This window comes from Electrona antarctica, assembly GCF_951216825.1.
Source record: "Electrona antarctica genome assembly, chromosome: 1".
NCBI lineage: Eukaryota > Metazoa > Chordata > Actinopteri > Myctophiformes > Myctophidae > Electrona > Electrona antarctica.
Window position 1 is genome coordinate 50,883,041 of NC_136806.1, and position 20,097 is coordinate 50,903,137.

General features: G+C 44.9%; 2 protein-coding genes across 4 annotated transcripts in view; one reads left to right on the plus strand and one right to left on the minus strand.

Annotated features, from left to right (window-relative positions):
* Positions 1-20,097, minus strand: part of kdrl (kinase insert domain receptor like) — an 87,775-nt gene that overhangs the window by 21,872 nt on the left and 45,806 nt on the right. For all 3 annotated transcript variants that reach the window (XM_079504844.1, XM_079504843.1, XM_079504845.1), the window contains exons 20-24: positions 17,242-17,330; positions 16,438-16,591; positions 14,455-14,552; positions 2,294-2,416; positions 839-950 (exon numbers count right to left, since the gene is read on the minus strand). In XM_079504844.1, the coding sequence (XP_079360970.1) occupies positions 839-950; positions 2,294-2,416; positions 14,455-14,552; positions 16,438-16,591; positions 17,242-17,330 (576 nt within the window). The remainder of the gene's footprint in view (positions 1-838; positions 951-2,293; positions 2,417-14,454; positions 14,553-16,437; positions 16,592-17,241; positions 17,331-20,097) is intronic.
* Positions 5,150-13,561, plus strand: LOC306925769 (uncharacterized protein). Its single transcript, XM_079504830.1, has 16 exons — positions 5,150-5,199; positions 5,292-5,411; positions 5,589-5,657; positions 5,809-5,856; positions 6,047-6,166; positions 6,344-6,412; positions 6,564-6,611; positions 6,724-6,795; positions 7,015-11,417; positions 11,595-11,755; positions 11,914-12,074; positions 12,242-12,310; positions 12,462-12,509; positions 12,622-12,693; positions 12,852-13,274; positions 13,433-13,561. Exons 2-10 carry the CDS (start codon positions 5,306-5,308, stop codon positions 11,604-11,606), a joined length of 4,947 nt encoding a protein of 1,648 aa, XP_079360956.1. The 5' UTR covers positions 5,150-5,199; positions 5,292-5,305; the 3' UTR covers positions 11,607-11,755; positions 11,914-12,074; positions 12,242-12,310; positions 12,462-12,509; positions 12,622-12,693; positions 12,852-13,274; positions 13,433-13,561.

Below are 20,097 nucleotides of genomic sequence, written 5' to 3' on the forward strand. Positions count from 1 at the left end.
CACAGTCGAACTGCGCTAATGTTTTCGCGCGAGCGGCGCGAAAATAGCTTTCTCAAGCTGACAATGCAAACCTTCTTTGTCCCAGAGGCACAATTACACAGCAGTGGAAGACAGTTATTACCCAGTACATCTGGTGAGGCTCTGTGGCTGGGGGCACCCAGCTAGCCTCTTCTCACTGAACATCCTCTATTTAAACACTTAAACCCTCTATTCTTAGCGAAACACACTCGAGTTACCACTGTACTTGAGCCGCTTTTTTTCCCCATCTGCACCAAATCTCTATGGCAAAAAAACAAACATAGCCGATCTACAAGCTCACAATGTGCCGCATTGCTACGCATTGTAGAGCAGCTAATTTGACCCCCTGAATAGACAAGCTCAGTGCTCAGTGTCAACTGCTATGCTTTATGACTACATGTAAATTGGAACAATTGGAAAACCGCACATTATTAAAAATCTTCTTAATTTATGACATAAACTGGAGGGAAAATGGCTTTGCGATTAGTACTTTTAAAAATTATGAAGTTGTCATTGGCCGAGTTGAAAAATATTGGCCTGCTGGCAGCTTACACAAGAAATATGACATAATTGACCAAGTAGTTTGGGAGATTAGCCGCAGGCAGATCATCAATTGAATGCAACATCTCCGCCAAGAGATACAAATAATTAGACCATAGAAATCCTAGAATCTCCTCCATACCATGTACACTAATTATGCCCATTCATCTGACTGTTAAGTCAGATTATTATGAGAGGTTGTATAATAGAATGAGATTTGAGACCGGCCACTCAAACCCGAGTTCAAATGTGTGGTCAGTGGACGAATCCTCCTACTTACCCAGAGAGAATATCTCCCACATGAGAACTCCAAAAGACCACACGTCACTCTGGGTTGTGTAGATCTTGTCAAAGATGGCCTCGGGAGCCATCCATTTGAGGGGAAGTCTAGCCTGTGGGCAGATACGATGTCGAGGTAAGATATCATTTACATCTGTGTAGCTCGTCACAAACCCATCATTAATCATTTTGACCTGAGATCAGATTCTAAAAATGTCTTCTACATCCTGACGGTTTTCTGGAAAAGCTATGTTTCTATGTCAGTCGTTCTTCGATTTTTCAAAAATAGCAGACCTACAAGTTCGTAGCGCGCCACTCGGTGGCGCGCTATGAGCTTGTAGATCTGCTATTTTTCAATAGCTAAAGCATAACATAATGCTAACACCAAAAGGGGTTCCCGCCCAATATGGGTTAATCATTTCACATCTGAGGAGCCTTCTGATTGGAGTTGTGTGACATGCTGCTACTTCTTCTGATCTTTCATCAAGAGCTCTTCGTCCGGTGTTCTGACAAACACAAGTGACACTTGTGTTGGACATTTCCAAGAACCTCTGCATTTATCCAGCATTTCTGCATTTGCCAAGTCAGCAATAGCAAGATATCTTGCATGATGAATGACATTGACGTGCATTGCTCAGTGTTAGGTTCTCTTGAGTGACGGTAATGGGAGTTAAAATCAGTTTTCCCAACCAGTCTTAGATGCAGTGGACCCCCCTAGACTGTGCTTCAATGGACCTTATTGAACAGTAGCGGAAAAACAAAAAAAAGGACTCTGGTAACCTGGAATGTACAATCATGTCAAGACTGTGGTGTAGTCGTTTGTCTTGTCATTATTATTATTATTTTATGTTAGAGCCTCCCATCACTGGAACAGAGACCCCCAACTATTTGACCTTTCAAATTCAACCTGAAGAGGTGGCTAAAAACAAATCAAATCTGTAATCATGAGTAATTATCAGCCCTATTTATCACGGGTGTCCTTTCTCAATTCACACTGTGGTTGTTTTGTCCCCTGTGCAATGTTTTATTGTTCTTGTATTGTATTGTACTGTATGTGTTTTTGTATGTATAGTTTTACTACCATGTTTAAGAGCCTGCTCAGGGACTACAGATGTAAATTAGCGTATGGCTAACTCTGGCCCATTTACATGGATGTGAAAACTGATTAATGAGCATTGTCCCTGTCAAAATAAAAAAATAAAAAAATATGTTTTTATTAATTTGTTGTCTCTTGTATCTGGTTGTATTGTGGTACTTGAAAAAAAGGGTGGTTCTATATGCATTGTATATTGCAACTGAACAGGTATGAAATTTCAGAGCCTCAATAAAAATACATTGAGAAAAAAAATGTTTTCCCGTCTGTGCGAGATGTTAAATAACAATCAACCGGAGGCTCCCCCCCCCCCCACGCCCCATTGATAATAATTTCAACGACTCGCCTAATGAACACACTTACGTCTCCCTTGCGCACATAGTCGGGGTCTTTGTAGATGTCTCTGGCGAGTCCAAAGTCACATATCTTCACAACATTATTCTCAGACAGCAGGATGTTCCTCGCAGCCAAATCACGGTGGATGCACTAATGAGGGAAAGGGGGGGGGGGGGGGGGGGGGAGTAGATTTGTGAATAGTCAATGATGTTCAGGTTCATGGTTCCAGAGTAGCAAATATTGTACTTTTTCTCCATGACAATTATTTGAAAACTTTAGTTACTAGTTACTTTGAAGATCTTGATTATTATTATTACAAAACGTACATTAACCACTTAAGCCCTATATACATTTCGGCCATTTGAAAATAGCCGATCTACAAGCTTACAATGCGTTGTGGTGCTACTCTTTGTGGGCTCGTAGATCTGCTATTTTCAAAAGAATTGTATACATCTATTATACATTTGAAAAGGTGTCCCCAAAAGGTGTCCCCAAGACAGGAACAAAAGGCACCAGCTACTACGTCACTGACACACTGCACTGACACACTGCAACACACACTGCAACAACCCACTAAACACACTAACACGTCACAGACTTACCCTCCGCGTCGTTCGTTCCCTATCTCCTCATGTCGCGCCGCACGGCCGCACTCAACAACACCCGCCTAAAAATTGTCATTGCACTGACACTACAGCCGCCTCCCGTCCAGACTCGCACACAATATCAATATCAATAACAAACACAAACACGCCACAAGCACCGACACCCCCGCACTCACACACGGGCCACTGTTGCCAGGTCTATGCAAACAAGCCCAGAAAACAACACGCTCCTCACACACACTACAACACGCTTAAAACTCGAGGACCTGGCAACACTGCATCCTTTTTCCCCATTGCCTACTCTTACTAATTTGTTGCCACGTCTATGAAAACAAGCACACAACAATGCCATTCAACACGCTACTTACACACACTACCACTCGCTTACAATACGCGGAACTGGCAAAGGACCTGGCAACACTACATTCCCTCGAAGCCAACCACGTCACCCCCGACAGCTTTTGTTACGGATTTCACATCCGGTTGGACCACCACAACTTACACGCAACACACACACCCTCACTCACACTGATTCTAACTTGGCTGGAGATCGGCGCGATTACATACACAGTTTCATTCATGAAAAGACGACAATTGCGCGCGGGACGGACGCTCGCATTGCATTGAATTGCGTATCGCTGTCCCCCTCGACCACGACACCCTTCTTCACAGCACTTTCACTACTCACTTGGACACGACCACTACGCCTCTTTCCACCATTACAGGTAACTACAACTTAAGGCTGCGTGCGCGTGTGTGTGTGTATTGTGTGTGCGTGTCTATGATGTACTCTTACATGACCATAACTTGCTCAATTTACAACCGAATTTCAAACGGTTGGGTTTGTTATAAACCTCAGAGACGTCCGCATACTTATATGCTTTTACACGACGTTACAAAAACAAACAAAGAGCGACGTCGTTACGTGGCGCACATCTTACCTCGGCCCACATAACATTGTGTCTATGATGTACTCTTAAATGACCATAACTTGCTCAATTTACAACCGAATTTCAAACTGTTTGGTTTGTTATAAACCTCAGAGACGTCCGCATACTTATATGCTTTTATACGACCTTAAAAAAAAAAAAAAAGAGCGACGTCGTTACGTGGCGGCCATCTTACCTCGCCCCACATAACATTGTGTCTATGATGTACTCTTCAATGACCATAACTTGCTCAATTTACAACCGAATTTCAAACGGTTTGGTTTGTTATAAACCTCAGAGACGTCCGCATACTTATATGCTTTTATACGACGTTAAAAACAAACAAAAAAAGCTGATAAGCTTCCTGAATCAGAGCCACGTTATGATTCTGTTGATGCATCAACAGCATCAACAGCTGATAATGCCATGTCTCATGTACAACAGCTATTGCCACACAATTCTCCATTTATGTTGGCAATGCTGAAAATAACGCCTGCTAACAATACAGGCTGCTAACAATTGGGCTGTTGCCAATTATGCTCTTACAAATAGCATGACAATAACAATATTAATAATAACGCTAGCATCATTACAAGCATAATAACACGCCGCCATGTCTCATGTACAACAGCTATTGCCACCCAATTCTGTCTTCATGTTGTCAATGCTGAAAATGAGGGCTGCTAACAATTCCACTGTTGCCAAAAACGCCATTATTTGCCTCATACCATAACTATACTTTCATAATTTGTCGTCAATGCATACAACACTTCTTTCAACCACTTCAGCTACATACAAAGCCATGCCGAAGAAACGCACATCATCCCTTGGATACCGAACGGCAAAAGCCACCCAAAAACGCTTGCACACAGCTGCCAGACAACACCACGCACCATCCGCACAAGGTACAGCACCATCCGCACAAGGTACATGTGCTCTAACAACCTTCCACAAACACTTGCACTGCACAATACATGTGTGCGTCTGTGCACACTGTGCACACACGTACTCCTTCACTGTGTGTGTACCACCATTTACTAACATCGTACCACACGTAACCAGTTTCCCACACGTGACCAGTTTACACTAACTCATGCATGCTGTCCAATCACACTCCACAGAACAACGCAATGAGGATCCAAACTTCCACCACAACCCTGCTCGCGACACTCTACGTGGCCACACACACACCCGCTCATTGGAAGACACCCAGCCCACAGGTACCCAGTACACTGACACCTTTCTATTTACTGTGTGGCGGCAGGGACCCATCACACAGCACCATGTCATAGCAGCACAACTTGATGATGATTGTCTCACTTCACAGCAGAACGCCTTGCTGACGCGACTACACCACGACTGCTCCACACCCCTACTTTGCACCTGCATGACACCAGAGGTAATGCATTCACATATGTTGCACTCAAATTTACCCCTACTGCATTGTGTCCACTACACTCACATACTGTGCAAAACATCCATCGCCAACAGCTACACGCAAATGCATGCATCAAGCAGCTGAACTACTACATGGACCCTCCCACGCCACTCACACGCCAACAGCCCCAACACAACGCTTGGTTCCAGCAGCTGCAGCACAACATGTACCAGGTAAACTTGCTCAAAACTACACTTTGCACAGCACATTGCACAATGCAATACACTGCTGTTTCTTTCTCCACAGATACTACAGTATCTTCATCACATAACCTACATTAATTGTGTACACTACACTCACACCCTGTGCTCTACTTAACTCATACTATCTCTCTACACATCACTTCACAGCTCAACACCAGGGCAGCACTCCTCCACAAATGGCCAACACACCTTCATTGGACGTGGCTGAGGCCAGAGGTACTGACTTCTGTTATTCAGATAACCTTACTGCTTGGTACCGAGCATCCTGACACACTGTATAGAGACATCTATCTACATATCTCTGCATAACATGTCGATAACATTTTGTACCTCTGTGTCTACACACACTACTGACATCCATACCCAGTTCAGCGCAGGCGGGAGCAAACACGTGACAGAAAGAGACGGACCAGAGGTAAGGCCTCAGATATGTTGCCCTCTGCCTCAATGCATTACGCATATGTGTGTATGTTATACCTACATGTACTGAATATATAGTCAATGACACCAGAGGTAATGCATTCACATATGTTGCACTCAAATTTACCCCTACTGCATTGTGTCCACTACACTCACATACTATGCAAAACATCCATCGCCAACAGCTACACGCAAATGCATGCATCAAGCAGCTGAACTACTACATGGACCCTCCCACGCCACTCACACGCCAACAGCCCCAACACAACGCTTGGTTCCAGCAGCTGCAGCACAACATGTACCAGGTAAACTTGCTCAAAACTACACTTTGCACAGCACATTGCACAATGCAATACACTGCTGTTTCTTTCTCCACAGATACTACAGTATCTTCATCACATAACCTACATTAATTGTGTACACTACACTAACACCCTGTGCTCTACTTAACTCATACTATCTCTCTACACATCACTTCACAGCTCAACACCAGGGCAGCACTCCTCCACAAATGGCCAACACACCTTCATTGGACGTGGCTGAGGCCAGAGGTACTGACTTCTGTTATTCAGATAACCTTACTGCTTGGTACCGAGCATCCTGACACACTGTATAGAGACATCTATCTACATATCTCTGCATAACATGTCGATAACATTTTGTACCTCTGTGTCTACACACACTACTGACATCCATACCCAGTTCAGCGCAGGCGGGAGCAAACACGTGACAGAAAGAGACGGACCAGAGGTAAGGCCTCAGATATGTTGCCCTCTGCCTCAATGCATTACGCATATGTGTGTATGTTATACCTACATGTACTGAATATATAGTCACATACACTCCCATCTTAATTTCTCAGCTCAGCATAACCTGGACAAACAGCAGCACATGATGGCTACAACACAGCCAATGGCCACAGCAGAAACCACAGGTAACCAACGCACTACACTCACATCTACACTTTCACCTCAATAACTCTTAATACAACTATCACATTGTCCCACTACACATACACACAGTTCAATTTAATGCCTCCACAGATTTCCATTGCCTGCCTCAACAAAAACATCACATTCACATACTGACCACAATCTACTTATTGACTCTCATGAAATTAACTTCACACCATACTTTCCATTTACCTTCACAGGCAGTTCCCATCAGCCAGCAAGACGACAATCACAAGTTGCTGCCAAAATTGCAACTTGCACTGCGCAGATTCTCAGCGGCCAACTAACTATCAACCAACTCTCCGACACACCACAGAGTATTGGCCAGCTCAACTGTGTGTGTGACCACTGTCACGCATTCACATTCAAAAACGAGACCTCCAGTATCTGCTGCTTGAATGGAAAGGTTTGCCTACCAGCCTTCCCTAGGCCCCCACAGGCCATCAATGATCTGTGGTTTGACGATACCCCTCAGGCAAAACTGTTTCGGAAACACAGCCGTGTCATCAACAACGCTGTCTGCCTCTCCAGTATTGCGGTCAAAGAGAAAACATTCACACGCTTCACTCCCACTGTCATTTTCCAAGGAAAGGTAATCCAGCGCATCGGGCCACTCCAACCAGAACCTGGTGCTGTTGCTGTGTTTGCCCAACTTTATGTCCTCGACCCAAGTCTGGAAAACACCACCAGATTTGCAAACATGACACTCCCCGCCAGAACATCCACTGCTGACAAGGACACAATGGCGCAGCTGCTGCACACTGTGCAGCAAGTTATTCACCTGCACAATATATTTGTCCAAGATTTCAAGCAAATCCTTGAAACCCCAGAAGAACAACTACAGCGAGGCACTATTGTCATAAGTGCTGCAGCCAGGCCACAGGGAGGACATTCCGGTGTTTACAATGCCCCCTCCAATCTCCAAGAACTTTGCATTGTCACCAACGAACAGGCACATGATCTGGTCATCCACTTACGTGGTGGAGGTCTGAAAATCATATCTGACTGCCATCCCAAAGCCATGCCCCTCCACTTCACCCTCCTCTTCATTGAAGGGACATCTGGCTGGCACTGTGCTCTCAAGCATGTGGGTGATGAAAAAAGGCTCACAGCCCGTGAGTTCTTTGCCTATCACATGAACAGTCGTCACACTGCGAGCGACTACCTTTTCCAGGCAGGCAGACTGTTCCAAGAATGGATCCTCAATGCCTGGATAACATGCGAGAACCAGAGGCTGACTTGGCAGCGCCATAACCAGAAGACATTACGGGCTGACAGCTTCAAACAACTACAACAGGTTGTGGCTGTGCGTAGACGGGAACGGAGTGCTCCATCTCACTCTGTCCACCACAATGAGCAGGAACATGCTGTGGGTAGAGTCATCCTTGCTAGCTCTTTCCATGGCAGTCCACGCTGGTACCACAGCAAGTTCCAGGACGCTATGGCCATAGTCCGCCACATGCGAAAGCCAGACCTTTTCATCACGGTCACCTGCAATCCTCACTGGCCAGAGATCGTAGCTGCCCTCACCCCTGGCCAGACACCCCAAGACCGACCTGACCTGGTGGCCCGGGTATTCAAACTAAAGAAAGATCAGATCATGGATGACCTCATCAAAAGACACATCTTTGGCCTAGCCATTGCCCACCTCTGGGTCATAGAATTTCAAAAACGCGGCTTGCCTCACTCGCACATCCTCCTCATTCTAGCAGAGCAGGACAAACCCAAGACACCAGCCCAAGTGGACCAAATTGTCTGTGCAGAACTTCCCCCTGACCCGCATGAAAATGGGATCTCTGCCCAAGAAAAAGCAAGGCGCCAGCCACTGTGGGACATTGTACTTGCTAACATGATCCACGGTCCCTGTGGACAAGAGCATCCCAACAATCCCTGCATGGAGAAGAAAGCCGGCTCCAACTGCAAAGCCTGCAAGAAGAACTTCCCCAAACCCTTCCAGCCCAGAACAACAGTTGGTGACGAAAGAAGTTATCCTATCTACCGCCGTCGCTCTCCAGATAATGGTGGCCGAACTGCACAAAAAAATGGGAACCACATCAACAACAGTTGGGTAGTGCCCTACAACCCCTACCTCAGCCTCCGATACAACTGCCACATCAACGTAGAAGTATGCATCTCTGCACTTGCGGCCAAATATCTCTACAAATATGTGACCAAGGGGCCGGACCGTGCAATGGTTTGTGTTGAAGTTGAGGGCGCCCAGGCTGCCCGTGATGAGATTAGGGACTATGAAGACATGCGTTCTGTTGGCTCAAGTGAGGCCTGCTGGAAACTCTTCGCATTCCCCATATCCGCCAACAAGCCTCCTGTTCAAGTCCTCCGCTTGCATCTGGAACACGAGCAATACGTCGTTTTCGCCGAGGGTGATGAGGAGAATGTGGTGGAGCAGGGCAGACAGACAGAGTTGACTGCTTTCTTCAAACTGAATGCTCAACAGAAGACAGCCAAAGGTCCAGATTACAACCCTATGACCATGCAGCGCTATGTTGACATGCCTCACAAATACACCTACACAAACAACAAGTGGCAACTCAGAAAAAACAACGCTTTCTCCGTTGGCCGTGTCCACACCATCAGCCCCCTAGCTGGAGATGTGTTCTACCTGAGACTGCTCCTCCACAATGACCACTCCAAAGGGAAAACAAGTTTTGAGGACCTCTACTCAGTCAATGGCAGCCGCCTTGACACCTACCAGGCAGTGTGCAGGGAGCTTGGCCTGTTGGATGATGACCAAGAGTGGTCCACTGTCCTTACTGAGGCTGCTGCCACTCACCTCTGCCCCCAGATTCGTGCCCTATTCGTCATCATCCTCATCTTCTGCCAACCAGCGAACCCTGCAAGCCTGTTTAACGACTTCTGGCCAGACTGGACAGATGACTTCAAGCGGAGAGCACAGCAGAGTGCAACGACCTTCACTGACCAGCAACTCAAAACCATGGTGAGACTGGATCTGCAAGTCCGCCTCCAGTCACATGAACATGACCTCCAAGACTTCCTCCTGGAAAAAATGACAGATGAGGAAAAGGCCACTGTCCATGGGCTGGTCAACATCGAAGAGCCTCTTATCCGTGAGGAGCTGGACTATGATGTGGCCCAGCTGAAAGCCAATGTACAGGCAACAATTCCACAATTCACTGCTGCACAACAACAGATTTACGACACTGTCATGACGGCAGTCCAGCAACAGGCCAACTTACAACTCTTCATATCAGCACGTGGCGGTTGTGGTAAGACCTTCCTACTCAATGCACTACTGGACGCTGTGCGCAGTCTGGAACCTGGTGGCTGTATTGCCCTTGCCATGGCAACTACTGGCATTGCTGCACAACTCCTACACCTAGGCAGAACATTCCATTCGCGGATGAAAGCACCTCTCCACCCAACAGAACACACACCCTTCCACATCACAGCTCAAAGCAGCCTAGCCAAGCTGGTGCGACGGGCACGCCTCCTGCTCATTGATGAGGCAACCATGCTGCACCGCTTCTTGCTAGAGGGACTTGACTACACTCTGAAAGACCTGATGAACAAGCCAGACTGTCCATTTGGTGGGAAAATCATCATCTTGGCCGGCGACTTCCGCCAGTGTCTTCCAGTGGTTCAAGGGGCTAATCCTGCCCAAATTGTCAACAGCTGCCTCAATAACTCAGGCCTCTGGCAACACTTCCAAGTCTCCAGCCTCACAGAGAACATGCGAGTCAGGGCCAGTGAAAACCAAGACCTGAAGGCCTTTGACCAATGGACACTCCGCATTGGTGATGGTACAGCCAACGATGCAAACGACTTCATCTTCATCCCAGATGACAGGTATTTCCACATTCAAAGCAACACAGACAATGACCACACAGCGGAGGAGTGCTCCATGAAGATGTTTTGCCAAACTATATTTCCAGATATGTCCAACAACTTCACTACTACCGGCTGGCTGGATGGCCGATCAGTACTTGCCCCTACCAACAAGGACGTGGACGCCATCAACGACCTAATGGAGACCTGGGTACCAGGTCTGTCAACCAACCTGAGCAGTGCTGACACCCTGGAGAACTACCAAGACAGAATGCGGTTTAACGTGGAATACCTCAACACCCTCTGCCCCAATGGATTTCCCAGGCACCTCATCACCCTCAAGCCAGGAATGCCCTTGATGCTACTGCGCAACATCAGCCCCAAAGACGGACTCTGCAATGGCACCAAACTGTTTTTCCTGAGAACCCTCAACAACAAACTGCTGCTGTGCAAACTTGCAGCCACACAAAAGGAAGTCCTGATCCCTCGAATCAAGTTCATTCCTGATCCTAGACATTCCTACTTTGAGTGGGCCAGACGACAGTTTCCAGTCCGCACCGCTTTTGCCACCACCATCAATAAATCCCAAGGCCAGACACTTACAAGAGTGGGGGTCTGGCTTTCGTCCCCTGTCTTCAGTCACGGACAGCTTTATGTTGCCAGCTCAAGGACAGGTAACCCAGAAGCTCTCACCTATGCCATAAAGCAGAAAGAAGGACAGCCGGAACATCATACTGCCAATGTGGTTTTTCGAGACTTGCTTCGCGCTGTTCTTCCTGGCCCTACAATCCCCATTGAGGTAAGGCTGTTGCATTGCTACATGTCATTTCTACATATGTCATTTCTGAATAATACATAACTGCTGCTAACACTGATTAACACTTTCCAGAAATATCACTACCTTTCACATGATCTGTGGTGGACATGTCACATTGTGTGGTTGATTCATCCCTTATCTGTGTCTCCTTTTCTGCAGGCTCAACCATGACAATCTCTGGAACCAGAAACACAAACACCCCTTCCACATCACCCCACTCCTCCACGCCCTCCTCTGGATCAGCTGCCAAATACAATTGTTCCTTTGCTAAGTTGGCCTTTCCACGACAACTGCGTCTTCCCCAAACCATCCCCATCAACGTAAGGCTGTTGCATTCTTACAAGTCTCATTGTTGATTAGTCTACATAACTGATAATCAAACATAAACATAGCATTGTCATTCCATTCACAACATACCTGGTGGAGATGTCTCAATGTATACTTTCTCCCTACCTTCTCTGTTTCCCCAATTCTGCAGCCTCTGCAATGTATAGTCTGCAAAACATCCATCGCCAACAGCTACACGCACATGCATGCATCAAGCAGCTGAACTACTACATGGACCCTCCCATGCCACTCACACGCCAACAGCCCCAACACAACGCTTGGTTCCAGCAGCTGCAGCACAACATGTACCAGGTACACTTGCTCAAAACTACACTTTGCACAGCACATTGCACAATGCAATACACTGCTGTTTCTTTCTCCACAGATACTGCAGTATCTTCATCACATAACCTACATTAATTGTGTACACTACACTCACACCCTGTGCTCTACATAACTCTCTACACATCACTTCACAGCTCAACACCAGGGCAGCACTCCTCCACAAATGGCTAACACACCTTCATTGGACGTGGCTGAGGCCAGAGGTACTGACTTCTGTTATTCAGATAACCTTACTGCTTGGTACCGAGCATCCTGACACACTGTATAGAGACATCTATCTACATATCTCTGCATAACATGTCGATAACATTTTGTACCTCTGTGTCTACACACACTACTGACATCCATACCCAGGTCAGCGCAGGCGGGAGCAAACACGTGACAGAGTGAGACGGACCAGAGGTAAGGCCTCAGATATGTTGCCCTCTGCCTCAATGCATTACGCATATGTGTGTATGTTATACCTACATGTACTGAATATATAGTCACATACACTCCCATCTTAATTTCTCAGCTCAGCATAACCTGGACAAACAGCAGCACATGATGGCTACAACACAGCCAATGGCCACAGCAGAAACCACAGGTAACCAACGCACTACACTCACATCTACACTTTCACCTCAATAACTCTAATACAACTATCACATTGTCCCACTACACATACACCCTGGAGAACTACCAAGACAGAATGCGGTTCAACGTGGAATACCTCAACACCCTCTGCCCCAATGGATTTCCCAGGCACCTCATCACCCTCAAGCCAGGAATGCCCTTGATGCTACTGCGCAACATCAGCCCCAAAGACGGACTCTGCAATGGCACCAAACTGTTTTTCCTCAGAACCCTCAACAACAAACTGCTGCTGTGCAAACTTGCAGCCACACAAAAGGAAGTAACATTGATTAACACTTTCCAGAAATATCACTACCTTTCACATGATCTGTGGTGGACATGTCACATTGTGTGGTTGATTCATCCCTTATCTGTGTCTCCTTTTCTGCAGGCTCAACCATGACAATCTCTGGAACCAGAAACACAAACACCCCTTCCACATCACCCCACTCCTCCACGCCCTCCTCTGGATCAGCTGCCAAATACAATTGTTCCTTTGCTAAGTTGGCCTTTCCACGACAACTGCGTCTTCCCCAAACCATCCCCATCAACGTAAGGCTGTTGCATTCTTACAAGTCTCATTGTTGATTAGTCTACATAACTGATAATCAAACATAAACATAGCATTGTCATTCCATTCACAACATACCTGGTGGAGATGTCTCAATGTATACTTTCTCCCTACCTTCTCTGTTTCCCCAATTCTGCAGCCTCTGCAATGTATAGGCTGTTGCATTCTCACAAATCCCATTTCTGATTGAACTACATCACTGAAGATGATGATGATGATCCCATTCTGCAGGCTCTACTGGCCAAATCTGGGCAACCTCATGGCACTGCAGCTTCTTTTACTACACATTCACTGTTAACATTAACATTCTTTCCTAAAAAAACACTCAGACTCCATTAAAAATACACTGAGAACTACATTTTGAAATGTTGTGACTTTCAAAGCTAGGATGCTAGGATGAGCGGGCCGAAGGCCCGCGAAATTCTAGTTTTATACATTTGAAAACTTGAGGGAAATGGGACATTCTGTATAATTCTGTATACTTTCTACTTTTTCTACTTTTGGTACTTTAAGTACATTTTGATTACAATAATAATGTACTTTTACTCAAGTAAATCTTGAATTCCGGACATTTACTTGTAACAGAGTATTTCTACATTGCAGTATTGATACTTTTACTTAAGTTCTCCACAACTGCATGTGAGTAACACATGGTGCAGCCATCCGTTATCAGAATAGATCTGATGTCTTCCATATCCAGGTTATCCTATTTTCTCAAATGGCTTATTTAAGAACAATAGCTTCAAACATTAATCACCGGCATCCGGTCGGTCTCCCTAATCTTATGAATGAACCAGAGTGAGGGGGGGGGGTCTGCTAATTCCCCCACACAGTAACTTCTCAACCGTTTTGGACAGTGGGGTGGCTCGCCGGAACCGGGCCAGCACCCGTGGCACGTTCCTGTGGGTCTGGAATTTCCGGGGACCACTCAGTTCACACTGGTGTGTTTTGTTTTTAAAGATTTGTTTTTGGCTTTTCTGTCTTTATTGATATTGTTTCAAGTGGAGACTGACAGGACAGAGGGAGAGAGAGAAGGGGAGAGACATGTAGCAAAGGTCATCATGAACGGGACTCGAACACGCGAGTGACGCGACACCGCTGTCAGGCCAGAGCCTATATGTGGCACTGGCATGCGCCTGGACCACTAGGCCACGTGCTTACCTTGCGTGAAGCCAAGAACTCCATGCCCTTTGCAACTTGAAAACTGTAGCAAATCAAATCCTCCAATGTCAGCACTCTCTTATACAGGTCCTCGTGCTCTGAGGGCAAAAAAGAAGAAGAAATTGTTTTTGAGAAAGTAGAGTTTTTCCACACACGACGATTTATGCATTTAAACCAGAGTACACAAACTAATGTATCTGTAAATGCCTGGACAAAGGGTTCCCTTATAAATGTCTCTGCAAGCCTCCAAGATAAATGCCTGAATACACTAGACCACTGGTTCCCCAACTTCTTAGGTCGAGACCTCCTAAAAGAGAAATTAAAGAAATTTGCCCGGGACCCAAACTAGTGAAAATAGCACATCTACAAGCTTGCGGTTATGAGCTTATAGATCTGCTATTTGCACTACTTCTTAAACATTAAATGATTTGATTATTTATTTTATTTTGTTTATAAAATCCTTTTGATAGTATCTAGTTATTTGATGAAAAGTTTTTTTAATAGTTCATTTTTTTAAACTCGCGACCCATAAAAATTGGTCCGCGACCCAAAGATGGGTCCCGACCCACTGTTTGGGAAACAGAGTGCAGCGGCATCGCCGACATGCACTTTGTCACGTAGGTGTGTGTCCCACCTACACTCTCCTGTCTTGAAAACATCCTTTGCTCACTGGACATAAAAGAAGAAGAAAAGAAAAAAAAGATTCCTCCTAATCTTTCAGATGTTGGGTGTGTGAGACCGACGTGCAGATTACGGGCCGGGTCCCGGCCGGCCGGGGGTCTGATATAAAAGGAACGACTCAAGGCGGGGAGTCCTTCCACTCTGGCAACACCTGAGTAAACAGCCAATCAAACCAGAAATAACACTACGGGGACAACGTGGTCGGCCCGGGCTCAGTGCTCAGGCTTTGGACCAGACAAACACTCAGGTCAGGAGGCAGGAAATAGACAGAGGCCTCCACGACTCCACCAGACTCCGTGGGGTGACAGTGGCTCCTGCTGCCGTGATTGTACTGCTGGCTGCACCAACAGGAGGAGGAAACCTCCCATCGGACTTGGGCCAGAAAACAATGGGGTGGGGTGGGGTGGGGGGGGCTTAATTCCTGTGCAAGGATGGGTGAGACGGAGGTGAGCGGGGGAAGGGGGAGACAAGGGGAGGAGGGCTGCAGGAGAGAGCAGTGGTGGAAAAAGTACTCAATTGTTTTTTACTCATGTGTAAGTATCAATACTGCAATGTAGAAATGCTCCGTTACAAGTAAAAGTACGGAATTCAAAATTGACTTGAGTAAAAGTGCAAAAAGTATTGGTATCAAGCCCGATTTCCACTGCCATGGCCTCACCACTCTACCCCAGTCCTTGAACAAGGCACTGAACCACTACGATGAAATGTGTTCTATGAGCAGGGCCTGGCTGGAAACAAGTTCTTGAGCTTAGCCCAGATACCCTGGGTAAATATAGTAATCATTTCATTTCATTTCATTTCCCACAGCCACACCACCTACTTGTGCCACCGTTTCCACTACAAGGAATTGGGCTGAGTCACAGTGGTACTAAATGAGTGCCTAAAAAGTACCATGTTTGTCCAGGGTGGGTCTGAGCTATATAGGCTAAACGGGGCCAAACACTTCATAAAGTTGGCCACTCTACAATACATTGTTAGGCAAGAAACAATGACCTCCACCCATGTCCTTACATTACAAAGGGGCCGTCGATTCTCTCCAGGAGGGGAGGGAGGAGGTGGGGGGGGGATACTGTGAGGGGGTACCTAACCTTACACAATCCTTCCCAGCCCTCTAGGCGGGATCGTGAGGCCAGTGCCAGAGCAATGCGCGAAATAAGCAAAGAAGAAGAGCCACATCCGCCCACTTTCCGACAATGTGCAGCAGGATTCGTTTTAATTCTTTCTGGTGTGAATATGACCTTAGTCTTTTGAATAGCAAACCATTTAACACTGCCTCAGAGTCACAGTAGCTCTTATCTTTACCTTCGTCCTCTTCCTCAGAGTCACAGTAGCTCTTGTCTTCGATGAAGCCCGAGGAGGCGGAGCTTCCGGTGCTCGCCACGCTCTCCAGGCGGCGCTTCATCAGCTCGCTGAGTTCACAGCCCGACCCCGACGACACCGCCTTGCCGTCCTGGCTCTGTCCGCCGCAACGCACACGCACGCGCACGCACACACACACACACACACACACACACACACACGCACGCACACACGCACACACACACACACACACACACACACAATATATCACGGTCAATGAGATGTGAGCCAGCAGCCATAAGCGGGCTCATCAATGTGTCCGTACGTAGACGAATGTGTCTGTCCGTGGCAAGACTTGGCCTAGTCTGTGGAAAATTTGAGATTGTTTTTGTTTTTCACGTAACATTATAATGTTCTTATTTTGATTAGGAGAACCAATTGCAGAATGTCAGTCTCCAGACTCTCCTCAGAATATGCATGCCACTGATTTACTATGACTCTATGTATGGACTTCACTAGGACAGTGGTTCTCTAACGTTTTATTTGCAAGGACACCCCATAACTCACAGACCACAGACCCGTAATTAATGGTTATTATTTATTTAGGGCTAGTTATGTGTTAGTCTACTCATTTTGTACGTCCGTGGCAAAAATAGAATTTTGTCCACCACAAGATGATGACCCCTGGCCATAAGAGAGAGTTTCACTGCACCCGGCCGGCCTTGTTGTTTCCCCTCACAGCCGTTCAAATGTCCACTCGCTGCTCACTGTTCAGACGTCACATGGTAGGATAAAGGAAAGGCGAACCTTGTAGACGACGAAATCAGCTCTCTTGCTTCTCAAGTAGTTGGACAAGTTGCCGTACTTGCAGTACTCCACAATCATCATCAATGGACCTGTGTGTGTGTCATATAAAAGAAAAACTATAAATAACTTGTCCAACTATGAATGTTAAAGACATGCACATTAAATATCAAAGCTTCCTGTGTAAGTGAGGTCCTAGTCGGAGTCTAACCCAGTGGTTCTCAACGTTTTTGGCCGGGGACCCCCGGAAATGCTTTGGCAATGTATCGGGACCCCCGCCCCCTCCCGACCCCCGATATAAATTGACTGCTACAATAACCTTAATAATAGAGACAATACACACCATTACATTTTTTTACTGAAACCAGATATAATGGTAACCCTTTCTTTTACAGTACAGTAATAACCATGAAATTACATGGTAATTACATGGTTATTACAAGGTAGTAAGGAGTAATTACTGGGTATTTACTAGGTAATTACATGGTAACTACAATTACTAGGTAATTATCACGTATTTTCTTGACTACTACCCAGTAATTACCATGTAATTATGAGTATTTACCAGGTAATTACATGGTAATGCAACCAGTAATTACTATGAAAACTAATCAGTAATTACTAGGTAATTATCAAGTATTTTCTTGACTACTACCCAGTAATTACCATGTAATTATGAGTATTTACCAGGTAAATACAGGAATTTACATGGTAATTACATGGTCATGTAACCAGTAATTACTATGAAAACTAATCAGTAATTACTAGGTAATTATCAAGTATTTTCTTGACTACTACCCAGTGATTATTAGTATTTGCCAGGTAATTACATGGTAATTACATGGTCATGTAACCAGTAATTACTCAGAAAATACAAAGTTTTCCCCAGTAAGTACTAGGTAATCCTTATGTATTTTCCTGCCAACTACCAGGAAATTATAACCTATATACTAGGTAGTTACCAGTTAATTACACTGTAAATACTGGATAATGGCCATGTAGTTACTTAGTATTTACTATACAATTCACTGACGACTACCAGGTATTTACCCATGAATTATTGAGCCATGTGTTATCAATCAATTGGTGCAGTTGACAGTGAGGCTGTTAACGACGGTATTTACATTGTAATTACCAGATATTAACCTGATAACTACCATGTATTACCCAGTCCATTACATGTTAACTACAGGGAAATATACCCAGTAAGTACTAGGTAATTATCATGTATTTTCTTAACTACTACCCGGGAATTACCATGTAATTATGAATATTTATTATTGATTCATGCCTTATCAATCACCTGGTAATTACTCAGCATTTACCCAGTAACTAGAAAATATTTAACCGGTAATTACCTGCTATTTACCCAGTAAGTGTGATTTGTATTTACCTAGTATATACTAAGTAATTAAAGTGGAACTGTGACTGTAAAAGAAAGCGTGGTTTGTTTCCATATTACTACCTGGTACTTTCAGTATTTACACAGTAATTACGGTAGAACTGGACTGTAAAAGAAAGCGTGGTTTGTTGCCATGATATTACTTGGTAATTACTCTGTATTTATCCAGTAACTAGACAACTATTTAACTGGTATTTACCCAGTAATTAAGGTGGAACTGGACTGTAAAAGAAAGTGTGGTTTGTTTCCATGATATTACCCTGTACCTTCCCTGTAATAACCATATTTCAGTTTGTAATCAACGAGTAGCCCATGAACTCAAGAATGACACAATGATGACAGTTTAAGGGTTTTTATATAGAGATGGTTGCACAGCCACAGACAGACATGGATGGATGATTGTATGAATGGTATCTGAAATGACTAACCTTAACACACTTGTCACTGTAAAGTTCAAATACATTAGCTGAGGCTAACTTAGCTTGTTAGAGCCCTGTTAGGCTACCATAGATGGCTGCCAATGTTAACCTAGCAACATGATTTAGCATAGCAAATACAGGCAAAAACGAACTTTTTAGAGAACACATAGATGAATTAATTGTTGCAACATTAATTAATATTGCACTGTATAAACAAACAATGAGCATACTTCCTGAAGAACGCATTCTGTGATCCTGTTTGTCTGAGTCTGTGTAGCTGCATGACTGAGTGGTTGGGAGAGTGAGTGTAGAGAGTGGAACTGACTCCAATCAAGATACAGGTTTGGGGGATTTAGCAGGTGTTGGGAATTCACCTAATCAGGTCCAGGCTGGGGTTGCCATGGCGATCAATTATTTTCTACAGGTTAAACCAGTGGTTTTCAACTTTGGGTAACCAAATGGACCCTTATAGTTCTTTAACTTTTGAGAGCATAAAATTAAACCAAGTGGACCCTTACAGGTCATATTTTTATGAATAGTTAAATAATTGTTAAACATCTGCATTAATTAATTTACAAGAAGTCTACACAAGTTAGAGAATGTAGAAGAATTTAATAATTCAATCTCATCAAATGGTGGCCCGTGCCATGGCTCAAATGCAAAATAAATAATGGACCTTGATTTGAAAAGGGTTGAAAACCACTGGTTTAAACCATGAATTGTAAAAGTAACTGTGTACAAAATTCCCCATAGCATTTAGTGAAGGCTACTTCATGCACTCTATTCATATTGAGGACCCATTTTTCTACTTTAGTTCAGGCTTCTGTTTGGGCAGTGTAGTCAGTGAAAGAGGACCCCAGTCCAGCTGCAACTCTACATGCAGCTACACAGACAGACAAACAGGATCACAGAATGCGTTCTTCAGGAAGTATGCTCATTGTTTGTTTATACAGTGCAATATTAATTAATGTTGCAACAATTAATTCATCTATGTGTTCTCTAAAAAGTTAGTTTTTGCCTGTATTTGCTATGCTAAAT

What these genes read in the sequence shown, in the direction of transcription:
- LOC306925769 (XM_079504830.1), top strand. Translation starts at nt 5,306, where the DNA reads ATGCATCAAGCAGCTGAACTACTACATGGACCCTCCCACGCCACTCAC. An exon ending in TGCAGCACAACATGTACCAG is followed by an intron (nt 5,412 to 5,588) that starts GTAAACTTGCTC and finishes ATCACTTCACAG; the next exon opens with CTCAACACCAGGGCAGCACT. An exon ending in GGACGTGGCTGAGGCCAGAG is followed by an intron (nt 5,658 to 5,808) that starts GTACTGACTTCT and finishes ATCCATACCCAG; the next exon opens with TTCAGCGCAGGCGGGAGCAA.